General features: G+C 46.3%; 1 protein-coding gene across 1 annotated transcript in view; it reads left to right on the top strand.

The window, feature by feature from the left end:
- Positions 1 to 24,139, top strand: part of SPON1 (spondin 1) — a 342,316-nt gene that overhangs the window by 296,907 nt on the left and 21,270 nt on the right. Inside the window, exon 7 of the mRNA XM_004472523.5 lies at positions 21,804 to 21,868. Within this exon, the coding sequence (XP_004472580.1) occupies positions 21,804 to 21,868 (65 nt within the window). The remainder of the gene's footprint in view (positions 1 to 21,803; positions 21,869 to 24,139) is intronic.

The raw sequence follows: 24,139 nt of genomic DNA, 5'->3' as shown, positions 1-24,139 counted from the left end.
TTGATATTCTCTCTTGGAAGAAAATTAAACATCTCACAGAGAGACGTCCAAGTGATAATAATATCACCAATGTCATCCTGGGTTTTAAAAGTAAGGAATTGCAGGTGGCCCCCCGGGGTTTCAGAGAGAAATATAGATGGGGTCTAACATCTAAGATTTTCAGCACCATATTCCAAAATGCTGAGTCTCTATACCAGATCAAACATTTATGGAGCTTCCTCGAATACAGATTTTATGCTTCATTAGATCCACTTTTTAAGAGAGGCATCTTGATTAAAATCTTCAATTTTGCTTTTTAAAAAAAAACAGGAACAAAAATGATAAAAATAGTGCACATTGTTTTATGACATGTTCTAACATGCAGCCTTTCATTTAATCCTCAACAACTCTGTGGTTAACTTTTTTTTTTTTAAGATTTATTTTATTTATTTCTCTCCCCTCCCCCCCCACCACCCCACCCCCCCGCCCCAGTTGTCTGTTCTCTGTGTCCATTTGCTGAGTGTTCTTCATTTTGTCCACTTCTGTTGTTGTCAGCAGCATGGGAATCTGCGTCTTTTTTTGTTGTGTCATCTTGTTGTGTCAGCTTTCTGTATGTGCGTCACCATTCCTGGACAGACTGCACTTTGTTTCACGCTGGGCAGCTCTCCTTACGGGGCGCACTCCTTGCACATGGGGCTCCCCTACGCAGGGGACACCCCGGCATGGCATAGCACTCCTTGCCCACATCAGCACTGTGCGTGGGCCAGCTCCACATGGATCAAGGAGGCCCGGGGTTTGAACCGCGGACCTCCCATGTGGTAGACGGACGCCCTATCCACTGGTCCAAGTCCACTTCCCTGTGGTTAACTTGAGTACCATTTTAGACTTGAAGAAAGTGAGGCCCAGAGAAGCTAATTGACTGAACCATGATCACACAGAAAGGAAGTAGAGAGACAGTATTTAGAATTAACTTTTCAGACTCAAATCACCATGCTCTTTCTACTCCAGTCTTCTTTTTTTTTTTCAAAATTTATTTTACTTATCTATACTCTCAACCCACCCCCACCCTCCATTGTTTGCACTTGCTGTCTGCTCTCTGTGTCTGTTTGCTGTGTGCTCATATTCTCTTTAGGGGGCACCAGGACCTGAACCTGGTACCTCCTATGTAGAAGAGAGGCGTTCACTCTCTTGAGCCACCTTAGCTTCCAGCTTCGTTGTGTCTCTCCTCTTTGTGTTTCCTTGTTGTATCATCTTGTTGCATCAGCTTGTCATGCCAGCTTGCTGTCTTGCTCATCTTCTCCAGGGAGCATGAGGAACCAAACCTGGGAACTCCCATATGGTAGGTGGGAGCGCAATTGCTTGAGCCACATTCACTTCTCTCCAGTCTTCTTGATATCATTCTCAGTTGAAAGGTCTGCTAAGACCCACAGGACTTATATTAGTTTCCAAATGCTGTTGTAACAAAACAACAAAAATTTAGCCTCTTATAGTTATGGAAGCCAGGAGTCCGAAATGAGCCTCACAGAGCTAAAATCAAGGTGTTGGTTGAGGTGGCACCTTTCGGAGTTGCCCAGGGGGTTTCTTGCCTCTTCCAGTGCTTGGTGGGTGCCAGCCTTCCTGGGCTAGCAGCCACATCACTCCAATCTCTGCTTCCATCGTCACATCACTGTCTCCTCTTCTGTTGCCTCCATTTTACAAGGATATTTGCAATTACATTTAAGGCCCCTAAAGATGATCCAGGAAATCTCACCATCTCAAAAGACTTAAACTAGTCACTCCTGTAGGGGATTAGGATGTGCTTATCTTTCAGGGCCATTATTCGGCCTTCCACAAGAATATTTATTTCATTTATTGAGTTGTCCTTGAATTTGAAATTCCCTGAATTTCAGTTCAGGCCCTAGCTCTATGGTTTTCTGTATTTAACCGTTCACTTTTATGTGCCTTGGGGCTTTCATTTTTGTTTGCTTACTCACTTGCCTCCTAGCTTTTGAGCAAATTTCCCTGTGGCTCCCTGTTGGAAGTAATTTAACCTAAAACCCTTTCCTCCAGCTTCTGTCAGGGGTGGGTGCAAGCAGCTGGGTTTTCCCAGGCCAGCCTTGGAAAGGGCTTCAGAGAGGTGCGTCATTTCCTGTTCCGCCAATCCTGTCTGCCCCCATTTATTGTGCACTTACTATGTGCCAAAAATTGCATAAGCACTCTGCATTCATTTATGATGCACTTATTTCTTGCAGTAAGCCTACCATGAGGAAATCACGGCTCAGAAAGTTAAATAACGTGCCAAAGGTTACACAGTTCAGCAACAGAGCCAGGATTTGAACCTAACTCTGTCATCCTCCTAAACCGAAACCCTTAACCACACTGATGTTGTAAAATGAGGGGAGAGAATTGGATAATTCCCAAACCTGAGTAACGGACCGCTTTTAAAGGGCAAATATAAGCTCGCAAACCCCCAGGGATGAGCCATAATTATTTTTTATCATTATATTATTTAAATGTGTGCAGAGATAAAACTAGCTCTGAACTCCTTATGCTTATAGCTCTCATAAGACTATAAAAACAAAGTAATGATAATAATAACGCAAACAAAACGACAAACCCTTTAAAATGCTAATTAAGAACATCGACTTAATGTGGTGGGGGATGCTGTTTTGCTGGAATTAAACAGCTTCTCACCATCTAGATGCAATAGCCGCTCCCTGGCCTGGGTCTGTCAGGGTTTGGGCGCTTGTATACCCGGTTCCTTTGAACAAACTCATTTCTCCCACCACTCTCCAAACCAATGGCAATGCATTCTTCACACAGCAAAACGCGTATCTTTTTTTTTTAAGATACATAGATACATAGATCACACATTAAAAAATATAGGAGGTTCCCATATACCCGATTATCCACTCACCAACCCCACCCCTCCACCCACATGGACAACTTCTTTCATTAGCGTGGGTACATTCATTGCATTTGATGAGTACATTTTGGAGCACTGCTGCATAGCATGGATTATAGTTTGCCTGTAGGTTACACCCTCTCGCAGTCCATTCAGTGGGTTATAGCAGGAAGAAATTATATCATTGATGTGGAGACAGTAGCCACAGGAGTTGCTGAAGGCAGGAGAGGGAAAAAGAGGTGTGATATGGGGGCATTTTGGGGACTTGGAGTTGTCCTGAATGATATTGCAGGGACAGAGGCAGGACATCATATATCCCGCATATCCTTTGGGCCTTCCCTGCTGAGAATGTGCATTTATTTAACTCTGCTTCTCTTGGTCGCACTAGCTGTCACTGTTGGGTTCTTTAGGAAGCAGACCCTGAATGGAGATCAGTGTGCAGGAGGTTATCAGAGAGCACCTCGGATGCATGGAAGGGAAGAAGCCGGGAGGGGCAGAGGGAAAAGCTGAGCCTGAATGCCGACCCAGTGGAGGCTTCTGCCAAGCCAGCCATGCTGGAATGGCTCATTAGAGTTGTCCTGATTTGGGGGTGAAGGGCCTTTGTGCCCCCAAGTTGATCACTGTGGCGAGGGCCACCCCTGGAAGGAAGCGTGACCTCATAGGCGGCAGTTCTATTCATGCACCACAGTCAGCAAAAAGCAATGAGAGGTACAGGCCATCCCTCAGCATCTGGGGAAGTAAGTCCTTCAGTCCCCGAGGAGGAGCTGGCAGCATGCCAGCAGCCGCCACGCTGGCCCACAATAAAGCTGTGCTATCAGGCAGCAGTGGGACGGAAACGCAGGGCTTCCCGGCCGCTGAAACTGCCTGGTAGTGGTTATGAGATCTTTGAGATGATTCATAACAAGCTTAAAGTGTTTAAAATTATCATAAAAATATAAAGAATGTAAAGTCTCACAGAGAACTAAGAAGACCCTTAGAATGTATTCTCAGACTCCCGGGGATCCTCAGACCTTACTCTGAAAAGGAACATTAGCAGGCATCAGTTCCAGCTTCCTCTGCTGCAAATTGCTATATAAACCTGTGATATCTCCATGGCGAGCAAATCACAAAATTTTATGAATGCTTCTTTGGGTGGCAGTCAAAACAATTTCCAGATCCTCTCATAATTCACACATCACATTTGAGAATAAAAACTTTCAGTTATTAAACATTCATTCAATGCTTTTTTAACAAGCACCTACTATGAGACAGGTACTTCGCTAAACTTATGAGCGGAGGGTGGAATAAAACTCTTCTGGTGGGGAAGACACAGATTCATCAGGGAACAAATAACCATGGTGAAACATAACTGAGGGAATGGAAAAAGCGGATTTCAGGGTCTAGGGCATCAGGAAGACTTCCCAGAAGAGTAACCGCTGGAGGAGTTGGGCACAAGGGCATTGCAGGCAAAGGAAGCCTGTGCAAAAGCTGGAACCTTGAGACTGCCAAGCTCAGTGTAGGTCAGCTAATGTCAGGGATTCTGCAAAGGGTAGGCTGAGCAGCAGTGAGAGACTATACAGAAAGAAGGGGAGTGGGCAGTCTGCAAATGGAACTGTAAGTAATAACAGCTACCCTTTGTGTCTCCTTAATATTCACCTGGCCCTTTCCTTACATGATCTCAGTGAATCCTCATGTACTATTTTTTTAATGGAAGAAATAAAATTTATTTATAATAAAATGAAATCCTAATTCAATAAAATAACATATTTCTAGAAATATGTTGTTATATACACTATTATTATTTATTACAAATATTTTATTACATATAATTACTGACACACAACCAGCCTAGAAGACTTAATAAAATATCAGATGATGCCCCTATCGGCAATATGACATCTACAAATATAGGCTGCTGACTTGATTATTATATTATTATATTATATTACATTATATTCAACTCAAATATCACAGAGTTATTACTATTGTCAATTTTCTATAGGTGAAACAGCCCTTGATAACATTCTAAATTTAACAAATTAAAATCTCTCTCACTTACATGGTAGTTGCATTCTGGGAAAGCTACCTTTATTTTTTTTTTTGTCTTTTATTTTTTAATGTTACATTCAAAAAATATGAGGTCCCCATATACCCCCCACCCCCTCACCCCACTCATCGCATAGCAACAACCTCTTCCATCATCATGGGACATTTATTGCACTTGGTGAATACATCTCTGAGCACCGCTGCACCTCATGGTCAATGGTCTACATTGTAGTTTACACTCTCCCCCAGTCTACCCAGTGGGCCATGGAAGGACACACAATGTCCAGTAACTGTCCCTGCAGTACCACCCAGGACAACCCCAAGTCCTGAAAATGCCCCACATCACATCTCTTCTTCCCACTCCCCACCCTCAGCAGTTACCATGGCCACTTTCTCCATCTCAATGCTACATTTACTTCCATTACTAATCACAATAGTTCCAGAATAGAATGTCAGTAAGTCCACTCTAATTCATACTCTATTCCTCCATTCTGTGGACCCTGGGATGGTTATGTCCACTCCACCTCTGTATCAGGAGGGTGCTTAGATTCCACTTGGATGATGGATGCAATAGTCCTGTTTGCAGTTGTAGGCACTTTTGGCTCCCTAGTGTGATGTACTATTTTTAAACCACTAGAAGACAAGCTCCACAAGAGCAGAGACAGGGTCTGTCTTGTCCATTGTCTTGTGCCCAGTGCCCAGCATGGTGTGGGGCCCCAAAAAAGATCTCAAGAGATACGTGTTGAATGAATGAATTCTATAGATAAGGGAGCAGACTCAGAGAGGATAAGCAACTTTCCCAGACTTGCACAGCACGTCAGTGGTAGAGTCAAGGTTTGAACCTCAGTCTGCCTTCTACCACACCACTCTCTAACTCCACTTCCATGATGCCCCAGTAACAACTAGGGATACCCCTTGATGTCAGCCAGCTACACCAAATTTCTCCTATCACCATACCCCTCCTCTCTCCCCAAGCCCCAGTCAATATGTGGGGGTCCCAAGAATGAAAAGGGTTAAGCTCTCACAGCCTATCAGAGCTGCCACTTTGCATTTAAATAGCACAGTTTAAGAAAGCAGCATTCCCAGGCACCTAATGGATACAAACCTGCTGAGCACCTTAAGGCACACAAAGCACCCCACCATCCAGGTCATCTAGAGCTCCATTACTTAATAATTTGAAAGCTTTTCATGGAAATCAGTGGCTAAATCAGTGGTTTTAAACGTTATTATATTTCAGGGCCCCACAATACAGGCTGACAGTACAATACCTGGGTGAGAAGCTTCTCAGTAGGGAAAGAAAGAAGGCGAGGGAGATCTTAGGGTGCAGATAAATTCTCATTTTTTATGAAACAGCTTTTATTGTAAAGATACTCCTGGCCTTACAAAGCCTAAGAGGCTTTAAAATCATGAAGTGAAGAACCCATCAGCTCTTGTTCAATTCTGCCCCCGCAATGGCTCCTCTGTCCCTTCTCCCCACCCTCTCTGTCACTGCCAAGGTTCTGAGCCCAGCGGCTCCCAGACAGTAGCCCTCCAGCCCTCCCCGATCAACACCAGCCTGGGAACCCGGACCCCAGCCCACCTCCAGAGGCTTCCTTGCTGCATGGTTGAGAAAATGGTGGCCAGCAACCTCAGTGGTAGCCTTTTCTTTTTTCTTTCCCCTTATCTGTAATGGTAATATATTCACACGATTCAACATTAAAGAGATATGTACGGGGTATACAGTGAAAACTCTTACCCTTTTCTTTGCTCCCAGGTCCCCTCCCTTGATACTTTATCCAAACAGAAATAGAAACAAATACATTCTTTCTGAAATCCTTACCATTTCTTTGCACAAATGATAGCTTATCATGCACCTTGCTTTTTTTTTTTTTTTAAGTAGGTGCCAGGGATTGAACCTGGGACCTCGTACCAGGAAAGCAGGCCCTCAAACCACTGAGCTACACCCCCTCTCCACCTCTTGCTTTTTAAAAATATGTCTTAGAGATAATCTCATTTGTGATCTGACCCTTTTAAGTGATAAACCCCATATAGCAATATAAAAAAAAAATACAAAAGACTATATAGGAATTGTATCTATGTGTATATATGTATATACACACGTGTATGTTTTAGTATATTTTAGCATATAAGGTATGCTTTCATTTACTGGCCCTTTTCATATGTATTAGCACCTCTCATATCACCCAAGTACCTTTATCAGTAAAGCCTACCTCCCCCCCCCCACACACACACATTTTAATACTTAAAATTATAAATAAAAATTGTAAAATTGTCCCCACCCCTGGTCCTCCTTCTCATCCAGCCCCACTTCATTTTCCCTAGAGAACTAATCAGCAACTGACACTGTGTAGCTGTTCATTCATTTGCCATCTGCCTTCTCCCACTAGTACGAACACCCCATGAGGCCAGACATGGTTGTCTCTTGGGTTCAGGGCAGTATCTACAGCGCCAGAGCGGTGCCTGGCCTGGAGTAGGGGCTCAATAAGTACTTTCTGGGTGGATGAATCTTCACGGCCGGCCCCCAGCAATGCCCTTCAGTTCCAGCATCAGCAGCTGCCCTCCTCTGCCTTCCTCTGCCATCCTCTTGCCAAGACCACCCTCCATCTCAGGTCTAGAGCTCATCTCTTCTTGTCTTTTCAAAGATTGAACTCCTGCGAGCACGCCCTCTCTCTCCTGCAGCACCAGTTTCTCCTCTAGATTGGATTACGCCCTTTAACATACACACTTACCCTAGAATCAATCTCTGAAAAAAAACTATCATATGCTCTTCCTGCCACAGGCATTTTTCTCAACTCCTCTTCAGCCCACCTCAGAAAAAGCTGCCTGGGATCCCTGGTTCCACTTCCTGACCTCTAGTCACCTTCCTGTCTAGTTCATTTGGGTTTTCAAAGTGTCCAGTGGAACTGTGGTGGCATCAGGTGCAGCAGAGAAAGTCAGGGCATCAGGGAGAGCGACAGGGGCATGGGGCAGAGTGGGGGCAGCAAGAGGGAAGCAGGGGACAGTGAGGCAGCAGAGGAAGGACAGAAAGGGCAGCAGTGGAGGCAGTGGGGGCAGCACCAGAGCTCTGATAGAGACCCCAGGGCAGGTGCTGGTGTCCCCTGCCTTGCTGGCCGCTCCTTCTTCTGCTCCTTGGATTTTCCCTCCCCTCTTCTGTCTCCACTCACCCTCAGGTATTCTCATCCTGTGACTTTAAGCACCATTTACATGCTGACGACTTCACATTTCTATCTACAGCCTGGACTTTTCCCTTGAACTCATCTCCCAGACTCATCTATCCACCTGCCTCCATGACACTTCCCCTTGGAATTATCCTTGACCCTGTCTTCGTTTTATAGCCCACATTCAATCCATCGGCAAATTCTGTTGATTCCACCATTAAAATATGCCTTGCAGCTGACCCCTTCTCACCACCTGCATTGCTAGCACCGGGTTCAATGTCACATCAATGCTTCAGTGGCTTCCTAATGGTCTCCCTGCTTCCCCATTGCTTTACTGCCATTTACTCTCCACACGGCTGCCAGAGAAATCTTCCAAAAACGTAAATCAAATCATGTCGCTCTTCTGCTCGCAAACCCCTCAGTGGCGTCCCACCACTCTCAGAATAAGAGCCCCTAAGTTCTCCTTGGGAGGACAGCGAAGGCCAGGGGCTTCCTCTAGCTTGCCGTTAATTAATTGTTTAATTAATTCATCCATTATTCATCCCTGAAACATTTGTGAATACCTCCCACAAGCCAGGCTGGTGCCGGGGATGCAGAGAGGATGCAGCCTGCCCCTGCTCTGCAGCTGGTTTCCCGGTGGGACCTGCCCCCAGGATGGTGGGTGGGAAGTGGGCAAGGGGTGTCAAATGCTGAGCCTTCCCGAGCACAGGAGCGGCTCCCAGAGGGCAGGCCAGGGCTCTGAAGAGGCGCCGCCCTTACGGTGTGAGGCACCCTCAGCCAGACCCGGGCTGGCTCATCCTCCCCAGCTCCGTTTCCTTGCACCCCTCGCCTGCCTGAGAGCAGAACGCAACCCCCACTTGGCGTGTCCTTTTTATAAGCAGTTATCAATTATCAATGATGATCATTCTAACAGCATTGGTGGCACTTACATGCTGTTAGAATTTCGCCTGGCCAGGCCCTTTGTCCTCTGCCGTGGCCTGGGCACTGGTGGTTTGCTAATTGCTGGAGACAGAGGAGAAGGTGGGGAGTCAGCCCGGGGAAGGTCAGGCCGTGAGGGGCCAGCGGGATGGGAGAGAAGCTGCGGCTCCTCCACCTCCTTCAGCTCCTTTTGCTCAGCTCACCTTTTGACTCCGAAGAGCGGGGAACTTTCATGGGCGTTGCAAGGGACACGATAAAAATCCCCAAGTCTAGGTTAAACCCAGGATCAGCGCTCAGGTCACCGAGGATGCGCTAAGGCCGTGCCCGTGGCCCGCAGGCAGGTGGAGGATGGCGGTCACTCTCGGGTCTTCATTGGAGGGGGGCGCAGTGACCGGGGACGACGTGGGCGGGCGGGCAGAGGGCCAAGCCGGGCGGCTCTGACGGGCCCTTCTTCTCCAGCTTCAGAAATGCCGTGCTGCCTCCACAAAACCAGCTCAAGGGAAAATTGTTATCTTCGTGCATTATGCAATTTTCCCATCAGAATTACAGACTGTGTTTGAAAAGAAATAAAAAGAAATTGAATTTGAAATGCTTCTGTGCCACTGCATCATCTTCTCGTGGATCTGTTAATGGGCTTCAGATACCTTCTCTGGCTGTGAAATAGCTTATCAGACAGCGGCCTGTGATGTCAGCTGCTTCGCAGGGGCAAGGCGCGGGATGGGCACTTATAAATAGCCAGCCCTGGCTGCCGAGGTGCCTTTCTGATGTGCATTCCACCTGCAGGAGCTCTGACCACGGTCCCCAGTGTGGCCTCTGGGTCCTGTCCTTTCTCCCTCCTCCTACTGCCCGGCATTTCAAGCCAAGTGCTGTGGCTGGTGCTCTCCACTAGCTCTTCCGGGGTCACCAGCTCAACACCCAGGTCTACCTGTTTCACCTACCTGGCCATAGGTCTGGCTCATCCATACCCCTGGAATGCAGGGGGATTGGAGCACAGACGTACACTGGCTGCATCCTCCTCACAGCCCTTCATTCATTCAACAAATATTTATTAAGCACCTACCATGTTCCAAGCACTGTTCAAAACACTTAGAGTGCAGCAGTGAGCAAAACAGACAAAATTCCTTGGGGAAGGAGAATAGGGAGTCGATGCTTAATTTAGACAGACTTTCTAGTTAGGTCCATTGTAAAGGTTTGGAAACAGATGATGGTGATGGTAGCACATTATTGGGAGTATAATTAACAGCACTGAATTATATAGGTCAGGGGTTCTTAACCTTATTTGTTCCACAGACCCCTTTGCCAATCAGGTGAAAACCACAGACCCCTTACTAAGTCCACACTATACTGTGTATATTTTTATTGTCTTTTTTTAAAAAGATAAATAGAGCACACAAAACATTATGTTAAAAAACATTAGAGGTTCCCATACCCCACTACCCACCCCACCCCACCCCCTGCTCCTCCCACATTAACATCCCCTTTCATCTGTGAGGCACATTCATTGCATTCGGTGAATACACCCTGGAGCACTGCCGCACCACATGGACCATAGTTTACATTGTAGTTCACACTCTCCCCTAGTCCATCCGGTGGGTTATGGCAGGATAAACGATGTCCTACATCTGTCCCTGCCGTATCATTCAGGACAACTCCAAGTCCTGAAAATGCCCCATATCACACCTCTTCCTCCCTCTCCCTGCCCTCAGCAACTCCCGTGGCCACCATCTCCACATCAACGATACAATCACTTCCATTGCTAGAGTCACAACAGTTCTATAATAGAATACCATCAAGTCCACTCCAATCCATATTTTATTCCTCCATCCTGTGAACCCTGGAATGGCGATGTCCACTCCACCTCTAAATCGAGAGGTCGCTTAGATCCCACATGGCTGATGGATGCGCTTCTTCTGCCTACAAGAGTAGACACTCTTGGTTCCCTGGTGTGATGGTTGACCATTCTCACCTCCCCGTCAGCTGACCTGGGTATGTCCAACTAACTGTAGAGTACGTGTTGCAACTCTGCTGAGGCGCAGGGCTCAGCTGATACGTGGACAGTCCAACAATTCAAGTCTCTTGAGCATGTACAAACCCCAGCGCCAACCACAGGTTCAGTAAAAGTGACAGAAGAGGTGTGTGTAGAGAGAATATCTGAGTCTAACCCCATCACACTCAGGAGCACAAATTCCAAAGTCAGGCCCACTGGCAAGGCACTGAACTCCAGAGCCATCTGCCATGACCATAGAACCTGTGTGTCTCCGTAGCCCTATACTGTGTATTATTTAATAACTATGTCACACCTGCACCAACACGTCCCCACAAGAATAATATTTTTTTATTTAAATTCAAGCTCACAGATCCCTTATTAAGAACCCCTGATATAGGTGAATGTGGTTAAAAGGGATAATATTAGGTCATATATTTGTTACTAGGATAAAAATTAAAAGATAAAGCATAGTACTGTATAATACAGTGAAGTTTATTATAAATGATGGACTATAATTAACAGTACAAATATAAGAATGTTCTTTCATGAATTATAACAAATGTATGACACTAATACAAGGTGTTAATAATAAGATGGTATAGGGGGGTAAATACACCTAATGCAAACTATGAACTATAGTAATAGTAAAGTTTTAATATTCTTTCATTAACTGTAACAAAGGTACCACATTAATGCAAAGTGTCATCAGTAGGGGAGCATATGGGAAGTCTATATTTTTTTACATGACTTTTCTATAAACCTACAACTATTCTAATTTTTAAAAAATTTTAAAACCTATGAAGAAATTTTAGAATGTATTTCTAGCAACTGAATTATTACCTACAATATCACAATTGTCAGCAATTTCACTAGAACAATAATGCCTTGAAAAGAACTAAACCATGGTCTACAAATCCATAATCTAGAAACATTTACAAATTTAAAATTCACTGTTCCTAGGAAGCTTAAAAAATCCTATTGCTTTATTTTAGCATAGCCTCATTCGACATTTAAATATAAATATTATAATACTTATAATATTGTAAAACACATGGTTTGACCTTTTGTAAGATTTCTTATGAATACCTGTTTTAAATTTTTAATGGTTCAGTAATAATTTTAGTTTAACAGCATATTAGTTGGAAAATCTAATCAAGAAATTATCGTAGATATTTGCTAAAACATGGACTACTTGATATACTCCAAAGTATTTGTGTTGTTATTTAGAATTTCAAGAACCACCAGTGTGCAGTACCTTCCAAAAAAGCACCCTTGCCCACATGGAGCTTCCATCCTAGTGGGGAAAGACAGACAATAAAAATAAACAAGGGTGGGAAGCGGCTGTGGCTCAATCAGTTGGGCTCCTGTCTACCATATGGGAGGCCCTGGGTTCACATCCCCAGGCCTCCTTGTGAAGGCAGGCTCACCCACATGCTCAGAGAGCCACCAGCCCACAAGCACCACGAAGTGCTGCCCAGCCCACAAGCGCCGTGGAGAGCCAACTCAGCAAGGTGATGCAACAAAAAGGGAGACAAGCACACAGTGAATGGACACAGAGAGCAGACAGCATGCAAGCCGCAAGTGGGGGGTGAATAAAAAATTTTGAAAAAAGTAAATAAGGGGAAGCAGATGTGGCTCAAGTGACAGAGCTTCCACCTACCATATGGAAGGACCCAGGTTCGATCCCTGTGGCCTCCTGGTGAAAAAGAAGAAAAGAAAGTATGCCCACGCAGCAAGCCAGTACCCATCTGAGTACCTGCATGGTGAGCTAGTTCCTGCTCAAGTGAGTCATGCAGCAAGATGATGACGCGTCAAAAGAGAGACAGGGAGAGTCAAGGTGAAGTACAGCAGAAACCAGGAACTGAGATGGTACAATTGACAGTGAACCTCTCTCCACATCAGGGGTCTCCAGGATCAAATCCCAGTGAATCCTAGAGGAGAGAAAATGAGAAAAGAAGACAACACAGACAGCAAAAACAGCAGGGTGGGAGGAGGAGAAGGTGGGAAAATAAATAAATAAAATCTTTTTTAAAAAAGTAAATAAGCTCTGCTCTTCCTTCTCCCTCCCCCGCTCACCTGGAATAGCACGCAAGGAGCCAGAAGTCTGCGATCAAGGTGTTGGGAGGACCAGGCCCTCTCCAAAGCCTCTAGGGAAGCAGCCTTTCCATGCCTCTCTCCTGGCTGCTGGTGGTTGCCAGAAATCCTTGGCATTCCTTGGCTTGGAGCTGCGTCGCTCCCATCCCTGCCTCCATCTTCTTCTCTCTGTGTCTCCTCTGTGTCTCTGTGTCCAAATCTCCCCCTCCTTTCTCTTATAAAGACATTTTAAGTTGAAAACCAAACAAAACAAAAAAATAAGCGAAACACCCAGCATATCAGATAGTGACAAATGTTGGAGAAAAGGTCATCAGAGAAAGTAATGGGGGTGTGCCAGGCTGAGGAGGGGGCAGGGAATTGCCATTTTGAAAAGCGTGGTCAGGGAAGGTCTCACTGAGAAGCCGACACCTGAGGAAAGTCCTGGAGGAAGGAAAGGAGTAAGTGGTCTGACATTGGGAGAAGAGCATCCCAGCTCAGGGAGTAACAAGTGCGAAGTGTGCTGGCATGTCAAAGAAAGAAGTCCAGGACGGATGAAACAAAGTGAACAAGGAGAAGAGTATTAAGAGATGAATTTCGTGAGGTAACATGGATGGGGACGCAGATCACTGGATTTTGCTGTGAGCATGAAGCCATGGAGGATTTTGATTGCTGTGGCTGGTGTGTGACAGGAGGGGGCAGGGAAATGGGCCAGGCAGTCATTGCATTAATAGACAAATGTGGACAAGAATGGTGGCCAGGCAAGGGACAGAAAGTTTTGGATCATGAACATTTTGAAAGTAGAGTTGACCAGATTTGGATTGGATGTGGCATATGAGAGAAAGAAGCATCAAGGATGACTTCACAGTTTTTTATCTGAGCAACTGGAAAACTGGCATTGCCATTCAAGAGCTGGGAAGAATGAGGGAGATGCAGGTTTCGAAAAGGGAAAATCAGGAGTTTGGTTTCAGACATGTTAGGTTTGAGGTGCCAATTAGACATCCAGATTAAAAAAATGTTAGGAGTCTGGACTTCATAGGCAAAGTTGAGGTGATTTGAAAATTTGGGCATCATCAGTATATAGTTGATATTTAAAGCCATCAGACTAGTTGAAATCACCAGGGGAGTGTGAATAGAATAGAGACTTAGCCCAGGGGCACTTCAGTATTTAGAGGAAGGAATGAGAAGGAATGACCACTGAGGTGAGAAGAAACCGAGGAACCAGATCCTAAAGCCAAGTAGAAAATGTCTTAAGAAGGCTATCAACTGTGTCAAATGCTGCTGAGAGGTCAGTGGACGCTGAGCGCTGGGCACTGGTGATTGCCTTTGGCCGCTGAGAAGTCGTTGGTCACCTTGATAGGAGCAGTTTCAGAGGAAAGGTGAGTCTCAGTTACCTTACCTGAAAAATGGGGACCAGAGCCTCACTACTTGAGAGGTCTACAGTGTGGACCCCAGGAGATGATGGACACACTGTAAAGTGCCACCAAATGTGACCTACCTGTTTTTGTTTATGTTCTGAATAAACCCAGAGACCATTGAAATGATAGGAATAAGCCACCTTCTGTCACAATTGATTTTAAAGATGCTTAGGGCCCCACTGTCACCTCATAAAATGGTTCATTTCCTGCTGCTCATCGCCAGAATGCTCTCCACGGGACGAAAATTTCCCATCAGGGTAGAAGCCATCGGGACTGGCATTTTTTATTGGTGGAAATTCTGGGGAAAGACAGAAGCAAATAATGGGGACAAACAGTGCTCAGTGGGGTCGTTAAGCAATTATGTCAGGCAGAGCCCACCCAGAGGGCACCCCGTGAACCTGTGCAGAAGAGCAAGGGCTCCTCTGCAAAAACTGCCAGCCAGGTTCAGCCAGGCTCTTACTGAAAAATGAGCAAGGTTGTGGGGGGCGGGCAGGGGGCTGAAAAGAGAAGGATGGGAGGAAGGAACTGTCAGGAAAAGTGAAAAGGGCATGAGTTTTGGAGCCAGGCGCACCTGTTCTGGAATCTGGGTCCCTGGGTGGTCTTGGCTTCCTGAGCTTCATTTGCCTCATCTGCAAAAGAAGCATTGTGGTAGCTATTCCCAAAGGTGCTCATGAGAAATAAGCTGGTGACAGGGAAATGTACAATTAGGGGGCTTGGGGGAAGTCTCTATGTCTATATCACTGCACGTGCATTTAGTGTCATCGGTTTTCCTCTCTTTAATAACACACTGTTTCCTTCCAGCCCAAGTGCCCTTGTCTCCCCCTTCCTTCCTGGACAGCATTACCTTCCACGGTAGCACAAGCACTGTCTGAGAATCCCCCCGTGTGGCTGTAATATGCACTCAGAGTAGGCTAAGGCATGCCTTGAAGGTCAGCGGAAGAAGGGCAGGGCATGGCGCCAACCCTTTCCAGAGCGGCCAGACCTTCCTGGACCACAGCTGGCCCTTCCAGCTCCCTCCCCGTGGGTCCAGAGGTGCTGAGTGACAAGTATCGGCTGTCTCTAGGTCAGACTGAGGCGTCCCATTTGCCTCCCTGGGGGGAGGAGGCAAGGCGGGGGCAGCAGGCAAGTGGACTGAGCTGAGGGCAAGGTCACTGGTCTGGGGCAGGACTGATAAGGTGAGGCCACTTAGTCTCAGGACTGCCAGGAACAAAGGGGACCTTGGGATGATATAACACTTGGGGTTCAGGAGTGGGAGATAAGGTCAGAAAATCAGGAGCCAGGAAGGTGCGGGAACAGAGAGGAGGCAAGGGACAAGGCAGGGAGGAGAGGACAGACCCTGGCCCAATGCAGTGGACACGGCTGTGAGGCCCAGAGCTCTTCCGTGGTGGGCGCTGGCTCTGGACTGTGTGGAGAGCAGGTCTGGGTGAACAAGGTGGGCTCAGGTACAACCCTCCAGCATCTCCTGGTACAATGTGGTTTCTGCGCCCACCTGCCCTGGGCCTGCTTTTCCTCCGCATGACCCCCCCCCTCCAGATTGGACCCCACCCGGTGGCCTGCTTGGGGCAGTAGCTGTGAGGTATGACTTTCAGCCACACCATCTCCACAGTTGGTTTACCAAAAGCAGAATGAGAAAACTCACCCCTTCGAAGACAGGTGGGAGTGACCTGTAGTTTCATTTGGGTTTTTTATTTTAATTGGCATTTCTTTGGGAAAGTGCTAACGCCATCCAAATGAGTCATGAATTCTGAATGCCCTGAAATACTTTGTCTGAAAAGGGTCCTATGGGAGATGTAAAAGGGCTCTAAGGATTCTTGAAAGATCCTTTCTGTGCCTTAGAGACTTGTTAAAACAGCTTTTCATTTAAGTCTGAAGTGTGGACCTCTCACTCTGAATTTAAGTCCTTCATTCTTGAGAATGTGAAATGCCCTGTGCCCCAGTGGCCCATCCAAGGTTCATCCGGCCACATAAACCCACCCAGTTATATATTTCCTGGGACTCAGTGCTTGGTTTTGTAATGAGGAAAGTTCTTCTGAAGATTTGTTGGTTTTTGGACACGCCTGTGTGCGCCACACTCTGTTCTCAAGCAATACATATCGATTCTAATATCAGCCTGGCCTGAGGGCAAATAAGAATAAGAATGACGACAGCTAAGGGTTCTGGTGTACTCTCTACAGGTCAGGCAGAATGCCAGCACGTTTCATGGGTTACAACATTAGTCCCCCTAACAACCCCATGTGGTAGATACTATTTTTAAGCCCATTTCACAGATAAGAAATTAAGAAAGGTCCAGACACCTGCCAAAGGACACAGAGCTAGTAAATGGTGCAGTCAGGATTTGAACTCAGGTTTGATTCTAGAGGTGCTCCTCTCAATCACTATTATCTTGCCTGCAGAATAATAAATATTTAAAAGTCTGGTAGCATCCAGTGTATCCAAAGTTAGGAGGAAATGGGCATATATGCATTCTTGCTGGGAGTATAATTGGTATAGACATTTGGAAGACAATTTACCAGGCCCTACAAGAATTTTAAATTTGCTTCATCTCTAGGTCACTTCTGGTAATCTGTCACACAGGATATGAAGAGAGAAATATGTACATGAGCATCATTTATAAGAGCACAACCTGGAAACAATCTAAATATCCATCAATAATGCTGATTATATAAATTAGGGAACCTCCATGCTGTAGAATTCTGTGCAGGCATAAAAAGGAAAGATGTGGCTTTGCTTTTCAACAAATACCTGTACATAGGTTCTACCAGAGAATGTCGATGCTTCAACAAAATATTTAGCTATTAAAATAAACTTTTCCCGAGTGCTCCTGTTTTCATATTTAATTGAATAACATGAATAACCACAAACAAGGAACTATTAGCTGCATATCCTGTGGAGGCTGTGTAACCACTAAAGGAAAAGATTTACAGCAAAAAGCTGTTCTAATGCCCACATGCTGCACCCACCATCCTTGGAGCCCCCATAGCTCTAAAAAATACAGTCGGAATTTCATCATAAACCAACACTAATGGAGAAGCCAAACTATTTTTGTCTAGCTGTATATTGCAAAAGTAAAATCAATATATCATTAGTTGGGATGCAAAACCTGAGGTTTAATTGCAGTGCAAGGAGAATCTGCAGCGCCTGCTGAGTGACTGCCTTAACTCCACACACATTGATTTTTTTTTTCTCTTCTTTCCCTCCTTTGTCCGTTCTCTGTGTCCATTCACTGTGTGTTCTTCTGTATCTGCTTATATTCTCATTAGGCAGCTCCAGAAGGTCCCACTACTGGGACCTTCCAGAGTGGGAGAGAGATGATCCTTCTCTTGCACCACCTCAGCTCCCTGGTCTACTTGGTCTCTTATTGCCTCTCCTCTGTGTCTCTTTTTGTTGCATCATCTTGCTGCATCAGCTCTCCACATGGGCCAGCACTCCTGCTTGGGGCAGCGCTCCTGTGTGGGGCAGCACTCCTGCACAGGGCAGCACTCCGCATGGTCCAGCTCACCATACGGGCCAGCTTGCCTTTACCAGGAGACCCTGGGTATCAAACCCTGGACCTCCTATATGGTAGATGGGAGCCCAACTGCTTGAGCCACATCTGCTTCCTACATTGATATTTTTAGGAAAGTATTTCTTTAAGAGTAAAAGGAAAATAAATCTTCCTGAGTGAAAAAAAAAGAGTAAAAGGATTGTCATCAGACAATATCTCATTAGAGATCATCTTGGATTTCTGGAGTCTTGACCTATAATTTAAAGCTCTACAACACTTTAAAATTAAAAATAGGAGAACTATGATTCTGCATATAAACAGTATTAAGGAAAAGCTTAAAAGGTGTATTGCAGAACAAGATAATAAGATGCAATTTTTGTGGAAAAGGTGTCTGTAGCATGCATGTGCACATATAGCTGTAGATTCTAAGTAAAAAGTTCTGAAAACATGCACACCAAACTGCTTAACATTCTAAGAAGGAGAATGAGGAGGGAGGCAGGGTAGACACTGGTGTGGAATGTGTTCAACATGACATTGGGTTCTTCTGGAATGCTAAAATATTCTACAAGATCCAAAAAAAGTAAGCCAGAGCCAGATCACAAGGGCCCACCTACAGGTGAATCTAAGTAATTAAGACGTGGCCTTGGTGATTTATAAATGAGATCGTGGTGAAAGGGGTAGTCTGTGGACATAAATGTCATTTGAAAGAAAACTAGAGAATAATCTAGGGACTATATAACAGTGATTTTGGTGGTGGATGAAGATTGTGATTAATGGTGTAAATATAAGAATACTCTTCTTTCACAAAGTGTTAAGAATATGGTGATACATGGGAAAATTACAACTTATATAACTTATGGACGATAGTTAACAGTAATATTGCAATATTTTTGCATCAACTGCAAAGGAGATATATCAAATCTATGGGACAACAACGGGTGAGCTATAAGGGAATATGGGGTTCTTCCTTTTGGTGAAATGAAAGTGTTCTAAAATTGAAGTTGTTGACAACACCAATCTGTGATGAAAATGAGAACCACTGAGCATACACTTTGAATGGACTGTAGAAAGCGTGGGACTGTATAACACAGGGAATCCAGTGGTGGAAGATGGACCGCGGTCAACAGGGCAAATATGAGAACATTCTTCCATGAACTGAAACAAATAATACTAATTCAGTGTGTTAATCAGGTGGGTTGGGGGAATATATACCGAATGTAAGATATTGACTATAGTTAGTAGTAATATTTTGATGATGCTCATTCATAGTTTGTAACAAATGGTTCACAACAATGCAGGTAGTGGTGGTGGGGTGACACATGGGAGCCCTTGTATTGATGTGTGTGTTTATTTTGTAGGTTCACAACTTCTCCTATACACTTATTGTTCATGTATGTTCATGTGTGAATGATATACTTCAATAGAATTTTATTAAAAACAAAAAAAGAAGTGGCCTGGGATATTACAGGAGCCATTGAAAGGTTTGGCTGTGAACAGACATGTCAGCTTTGCAGCAGTGTGGAGGCGGGGCTGGGGGAGAGTAAAAGGGGGCTGGAGATGGTGACCCATGAGGAGACTGGGGAGAAAAACTCAAGAGGACGTGAATGCAGTGGGTCCTGGAGCCTGACCCATGTGAGCAGCACGGAGATGGGGGGACACTGGTGGAGCTCGGCGCTGGCACAGGCAGCAGTGGCTGTTCCTTTACCTGGGGGTGCCCACGGGAAGAGCAGTGCCCTGCTGGTAAATGCAGAGTTCAGCATGGGACACGGAGCATAAGTGGGGACTCCAGGAGACCAGGTCAGGGGACACACAGAGCTGGCATTCGGCAGATAGGCTGTGTCGCACGTGCAACTTCATGGCAAGCAGCTTCTCTCAGTCATCCAACAGATGTTTATTAGAAATGAACAAATAAACAAATCTCCCATGGGAAATGTAAACTACTCACTGGGCCTGCCAAAAGCTTTTCCTGCTGACGTGGAATGTAGCGTGTCTCTTCAGGCAAAGATTCTGCCCTCGGCCTGGAAGAGGGAACCTGATGAGCTCCCCTGTGGGTGGCTATGGAGCAAGCTACCACGACGGTGTGTTGTGGGGACACAGGTTCAGGCACAACAGAAAGTCTCAGCAAATGTCCCCTTTATTGTACAGAAGAGAGAGTCTCGAGAGGGCACATCTACTTGTCGCTTAGTACAAAGAATCCGAAGGCACAGGGGAAGTCGTCCCCACACAGGCGTCTCCCAGGGTAGACAAAACTGCTCCGGGTGGGGGTCAGTAGATGGCAGCTCCGCATGCCCCACTTCGTGGAGGAGAAAGGGGCAAATCTGCACTGTTCCAGCATGGCTTTTATCCCCTGGAGAATTCCTGTTCTGAAAAGCATTTGGGGCTGCTTCCTCCCCATTTCTGGGTTTAAGGTCAGGCAAGCCTTTTCATTAGACTTAACATCTCCCTCAGGTTGTGGAATGGCACACGGTAGAAAAGAAGCTGTGGGTAGCAGAAGGCCGAAGGATGGCCTCTAAACGTGTGTTTGTGACTTCCCCAGAGAAGGCGGTGGAGGGAGGTAAGGTCCTGACCATGGCTCCTTAACAGGTGGCTGGGAATTCCCTTACAGTTGCATCTACCAGTTTGTCCCTATGAACTGGCTCCTACCCTCTGCCCCATCCAGGACTCTCTCTCACTCTAGTGCCAAGCCAGGTCTAGCTGGCACTCCCTTCTTCTCTGAGGCCCACCATCCAAGGACGCCTTCCCTGAGCTGCAGAGGGGCACTCTGGGTCGGAAACTTTCTCTAATCTTTGGGCCTGAACCTGGAAGACACCCTGACCTCCTTCTTCCAAGTTTTCTCAGGGCTGTGGGATTTGCTGGGCAAAGTACCCAACCAAGAAGAATTTCACTTGGTGCCATGCCTGGCTCTGCCCTAAGGCTGGGGCACAGCTGTGAACTGGCCCAGCATGTCTCTGCCCCCTTGGAATTTGGTGACTGGTTCAGTTGACAACAAGTACTTCCCTCCCCAGCTGGTGACTTTCTGGGATTTTCCATGTGCAATCTGAGAATGCCGTGACCAACCAGGGGAAGGGGAAATCAAGGACCAGCTGATTCTACTCTGGGGAAAGCCCCAAGCCAGGGACAAATGTGGCCCTTGTACCTTGAAAAGATGATACCCCTCGCCCCAGTATGTAATTCAAAATAAAAACCCAACTAAACTGCAAATACAGGCAGCAGGACCAACAAAGTTCTCCATGATGACTACTTAATGTTTTCCTTCAAAATGCTAATTATCAAACGCTTCCTTAAAAAAATCTATGAAGTACTCGTGCTTCAGTGGTGCTCCACACACTGTGCAGAGCAAATCAGAGCAGAATCGCATGCGTGGCCCAAGAGGTGTGGGCCCAAGCTTTGTTCTGACCTCCTGGTGCAAGACAGCCTGACCAGTGTGTAGGTCGCAAAAGCAGGAGAGGCCACAGGGTGATGGGCCACAGGGTCAGGGGGTGGCTGCACTGCAGTTCTTACTGATCTGACCAGAGTCTGTGCCTGGTGCTCCGGGCTGGAAACAACATAGAAGCTCTGCCAGCCAAAAGGGGGATGGGGGGGGTGGTCCAGATCAGAGCTCTGGGAACTAAAGGTACACCTCAGTGGGTCCATCAGTGTCCAGGGCTCACCAGGCACCCTGGACACTCAGCCCTGCCTCCCAGTGTGGCTGAGCTCCAGCCTCCCTGCATCCTGGGGCAGGATGGCTCCACCCCTGGGCAGGCAGAGCCCACAACGCAGGCCCCCATGGCTCAGCCAGCTGGGCTAGAACCAGAGCAGGATGAAAACACCACCAGGTCAAAACCCTCTTGTTACCCCAGCCCAGTCCTCCTCACTAAATATCTTTGGTCCTTTTTTGCAGAGTGATGAGGTCCTCACTGTCATCAAAGCCAAAGCCCAGTGGCCAGCCTGGCAACCTCTCAATGTGTAAGTATCCTGCCCAGCCCAGCCTGGTACTTGGAGTTTCCCACTGACTGGCCACCAGTCATGTGCCAGTGATGTCATTAAGGTCAGCGGTACCTCTTGGGAGGACGAGCAGGGGAGAAGCTGTGCTCATGTGCAGAGTGAGAGGCTGGATAAAGAGGGCAAAGGAGACCACAGGGTCAAGATGCTTCCCAGGGGTCTGGCTGGAAAAACTAGTGGGTTGGTGGAGCCACTAGACGACTGGGAACATTAGATAAAGTTTGATTGGAAAGATCATGGCTTCATTTCTGGTTGTGATAAGTAGAAGACATCCAGTTGAAGGTGCCAGGTACACAGTCAGCTAAATGGCTCTGAAACCCAGTGGGAGAATTCTAAGCTAAGATATAAAACTGGGAATGGGAGACAACCAACACCAAGGGCATGGATGAGAGACAGAATAAGAGTCAAGGGCTTGCAACCGAGTCCTGGGAGGCTCCAGCATTTAATGCTAAGAAGGACTTGCCTGCAGAGGAGACAGAAAAGGAGCAGGAAAGAGATTAGAGAGGAGAGCTTGCTATCAGAGAAATCAGGGTAAGAAAGTGCTTCAACCAGGAGAGAGTGGTCAGCTATGCTCAATACAGTGGAGAGAGCAAGATGAGGGCTGCAAATGCTTTCTGGATCTATTGTCATGAAGGTCATTGGTGACCTTATGGAAAGTCCTTTCTGCAAAGTGATGGGGCTGAGTAGGGTAGCTGTGAGCAGGAAGTGAAGATGTGCAGGCAGCTAACACAGACAACTCTTCTGTGAGGTTTGCGGTGAAAGAAGAGAGAGAACAGGCAGTGGTTTGGAAAGAGTCCATGGAGGTTTTCCCTCCTTTCTTTAAAGATGGAAGAGACTTTCCAAAAACTCGGAAAACATATTTGGCAACACCTTCCCATCCTCCACTCCTCCTGAGTCCCCAGTGGAACAGAATTAACTGATGGCAAACACTCAGACCTCCCAAATACCCAAAAGCCCTTTTCATTCAGTGCTACCAGCTTGTTAGGGGAAAGGAATTTTTCCTTTGATTTTCCCATATTCCAGTCTCCTCTTTCCTCTTCTAAATCTCATTAGGAAGTCAAATTAGGAAGACTACATGTAGCCAAGTTTTGTTTTGCAGAAACAGCACTGCCCCTCCTCACTGAGCCTGTTCGATTGAGGTTAATGGGATTCCAGCGTCTCTCGGCCCAGTGGAAAGCCAGGCTGACCTACTTTGTGAGGTCCTGCCCGTCGAAACTGACTTGTTTTTCAATGATCTTCATCTTTATCCCCAGGACCACTTCTCAGAGGACAGCCATGAATGAACAAATTAGCTGCTGACTTGTTTAGCTCAATAAATCAGGCTGCGGCTCCAACAGCCTACAGCGCAGGTAGAGAAAGGAAAGACGGGTGCTGAGCCCGGCACACATCCTTTACTAGTTCCTCAGTGCCCAAGTTAAAAACATGCCCTGTTTTCCTGAAAATCAATTCTGAAGTTTCATCACCAGTCCCTCCAGTGTATTCTGAATTCTAAAAATCACAGGAACTTTTAAAAATAATTTTTATTTCCTTTCTCAGCAGGAAAACTGCAGAAGACTGTCGCCTCCTTAATTATGCCCAGCTACTGTGTTTAATTAACATTGGATTAGACAATGGTGCATGTTGCAAGGCAGATGAGGTGGCGCAGAGGCAAGGCCACCCTCTCCAATAATCCTGCTGCCCGAGGGTCTGTGCCTCCATAATCAGCCTAAGCCGCTGTTCCCCAGGAGACCAGAACTGGGCTGAAAGTTTCAGGTCCCCCTGCCTCCCGCAGCACTTGCCCAGGTCCATTGGAAGTCCTTGGGATTATAAAGGATGACGGGCTTTGAACTAGGCACACAGGCGACAGATCTACATGGCCAGATGGACCCAGAGCCTTCTGGTCCTTCTGCTTATAAAGGCCACGTTTTCTGAGGCTGCAGGAATCTCACTCAAACCTTCTTCCACCACCCACGACTTCAGCCTAGTGCATGGCTCGAGTGCCCCCTAATGGCAATGTTGAGTTTCTGCAACTACAGAAGCTCTTTATTGGGGTTTATTAAAATACTTGATGAGGGACAGAACTCAGCCTGCTGGTGGCTTAGGAAACCCTCCTGAGTCTCACTGGTGTGGCTCTGTAACTTAGAAGTTGGGGGAAATGCTCTAGAAGGAGCATGAACATCCTTTACTGCCTCTTTTCTTTTGTGGTGTTTTTGGAAGTTCTGTTTGGAAAAGTTGAGCAAAAAGGAACTCAATATT

The sequence above is a fragment of the Dasypus novemcinctus genome, chromosome 10 (assembly GCF_030445035.2).
Source record: "Dasypus novemcinctus isolate mDasNov1 chromosome 10, mDasNov1.1.hap2, whole genome shotgun sequence".
Classification (NCBI taxonomy): Eukaryota; Metazoa; Chordata; class Mammalia; order Cingulata; family Dasypodidae; genus Dasypus; species Dasypus novemcinctus.
This window is presented reverse-complemented; position numbering and strand designations above follow the sequence as displayed.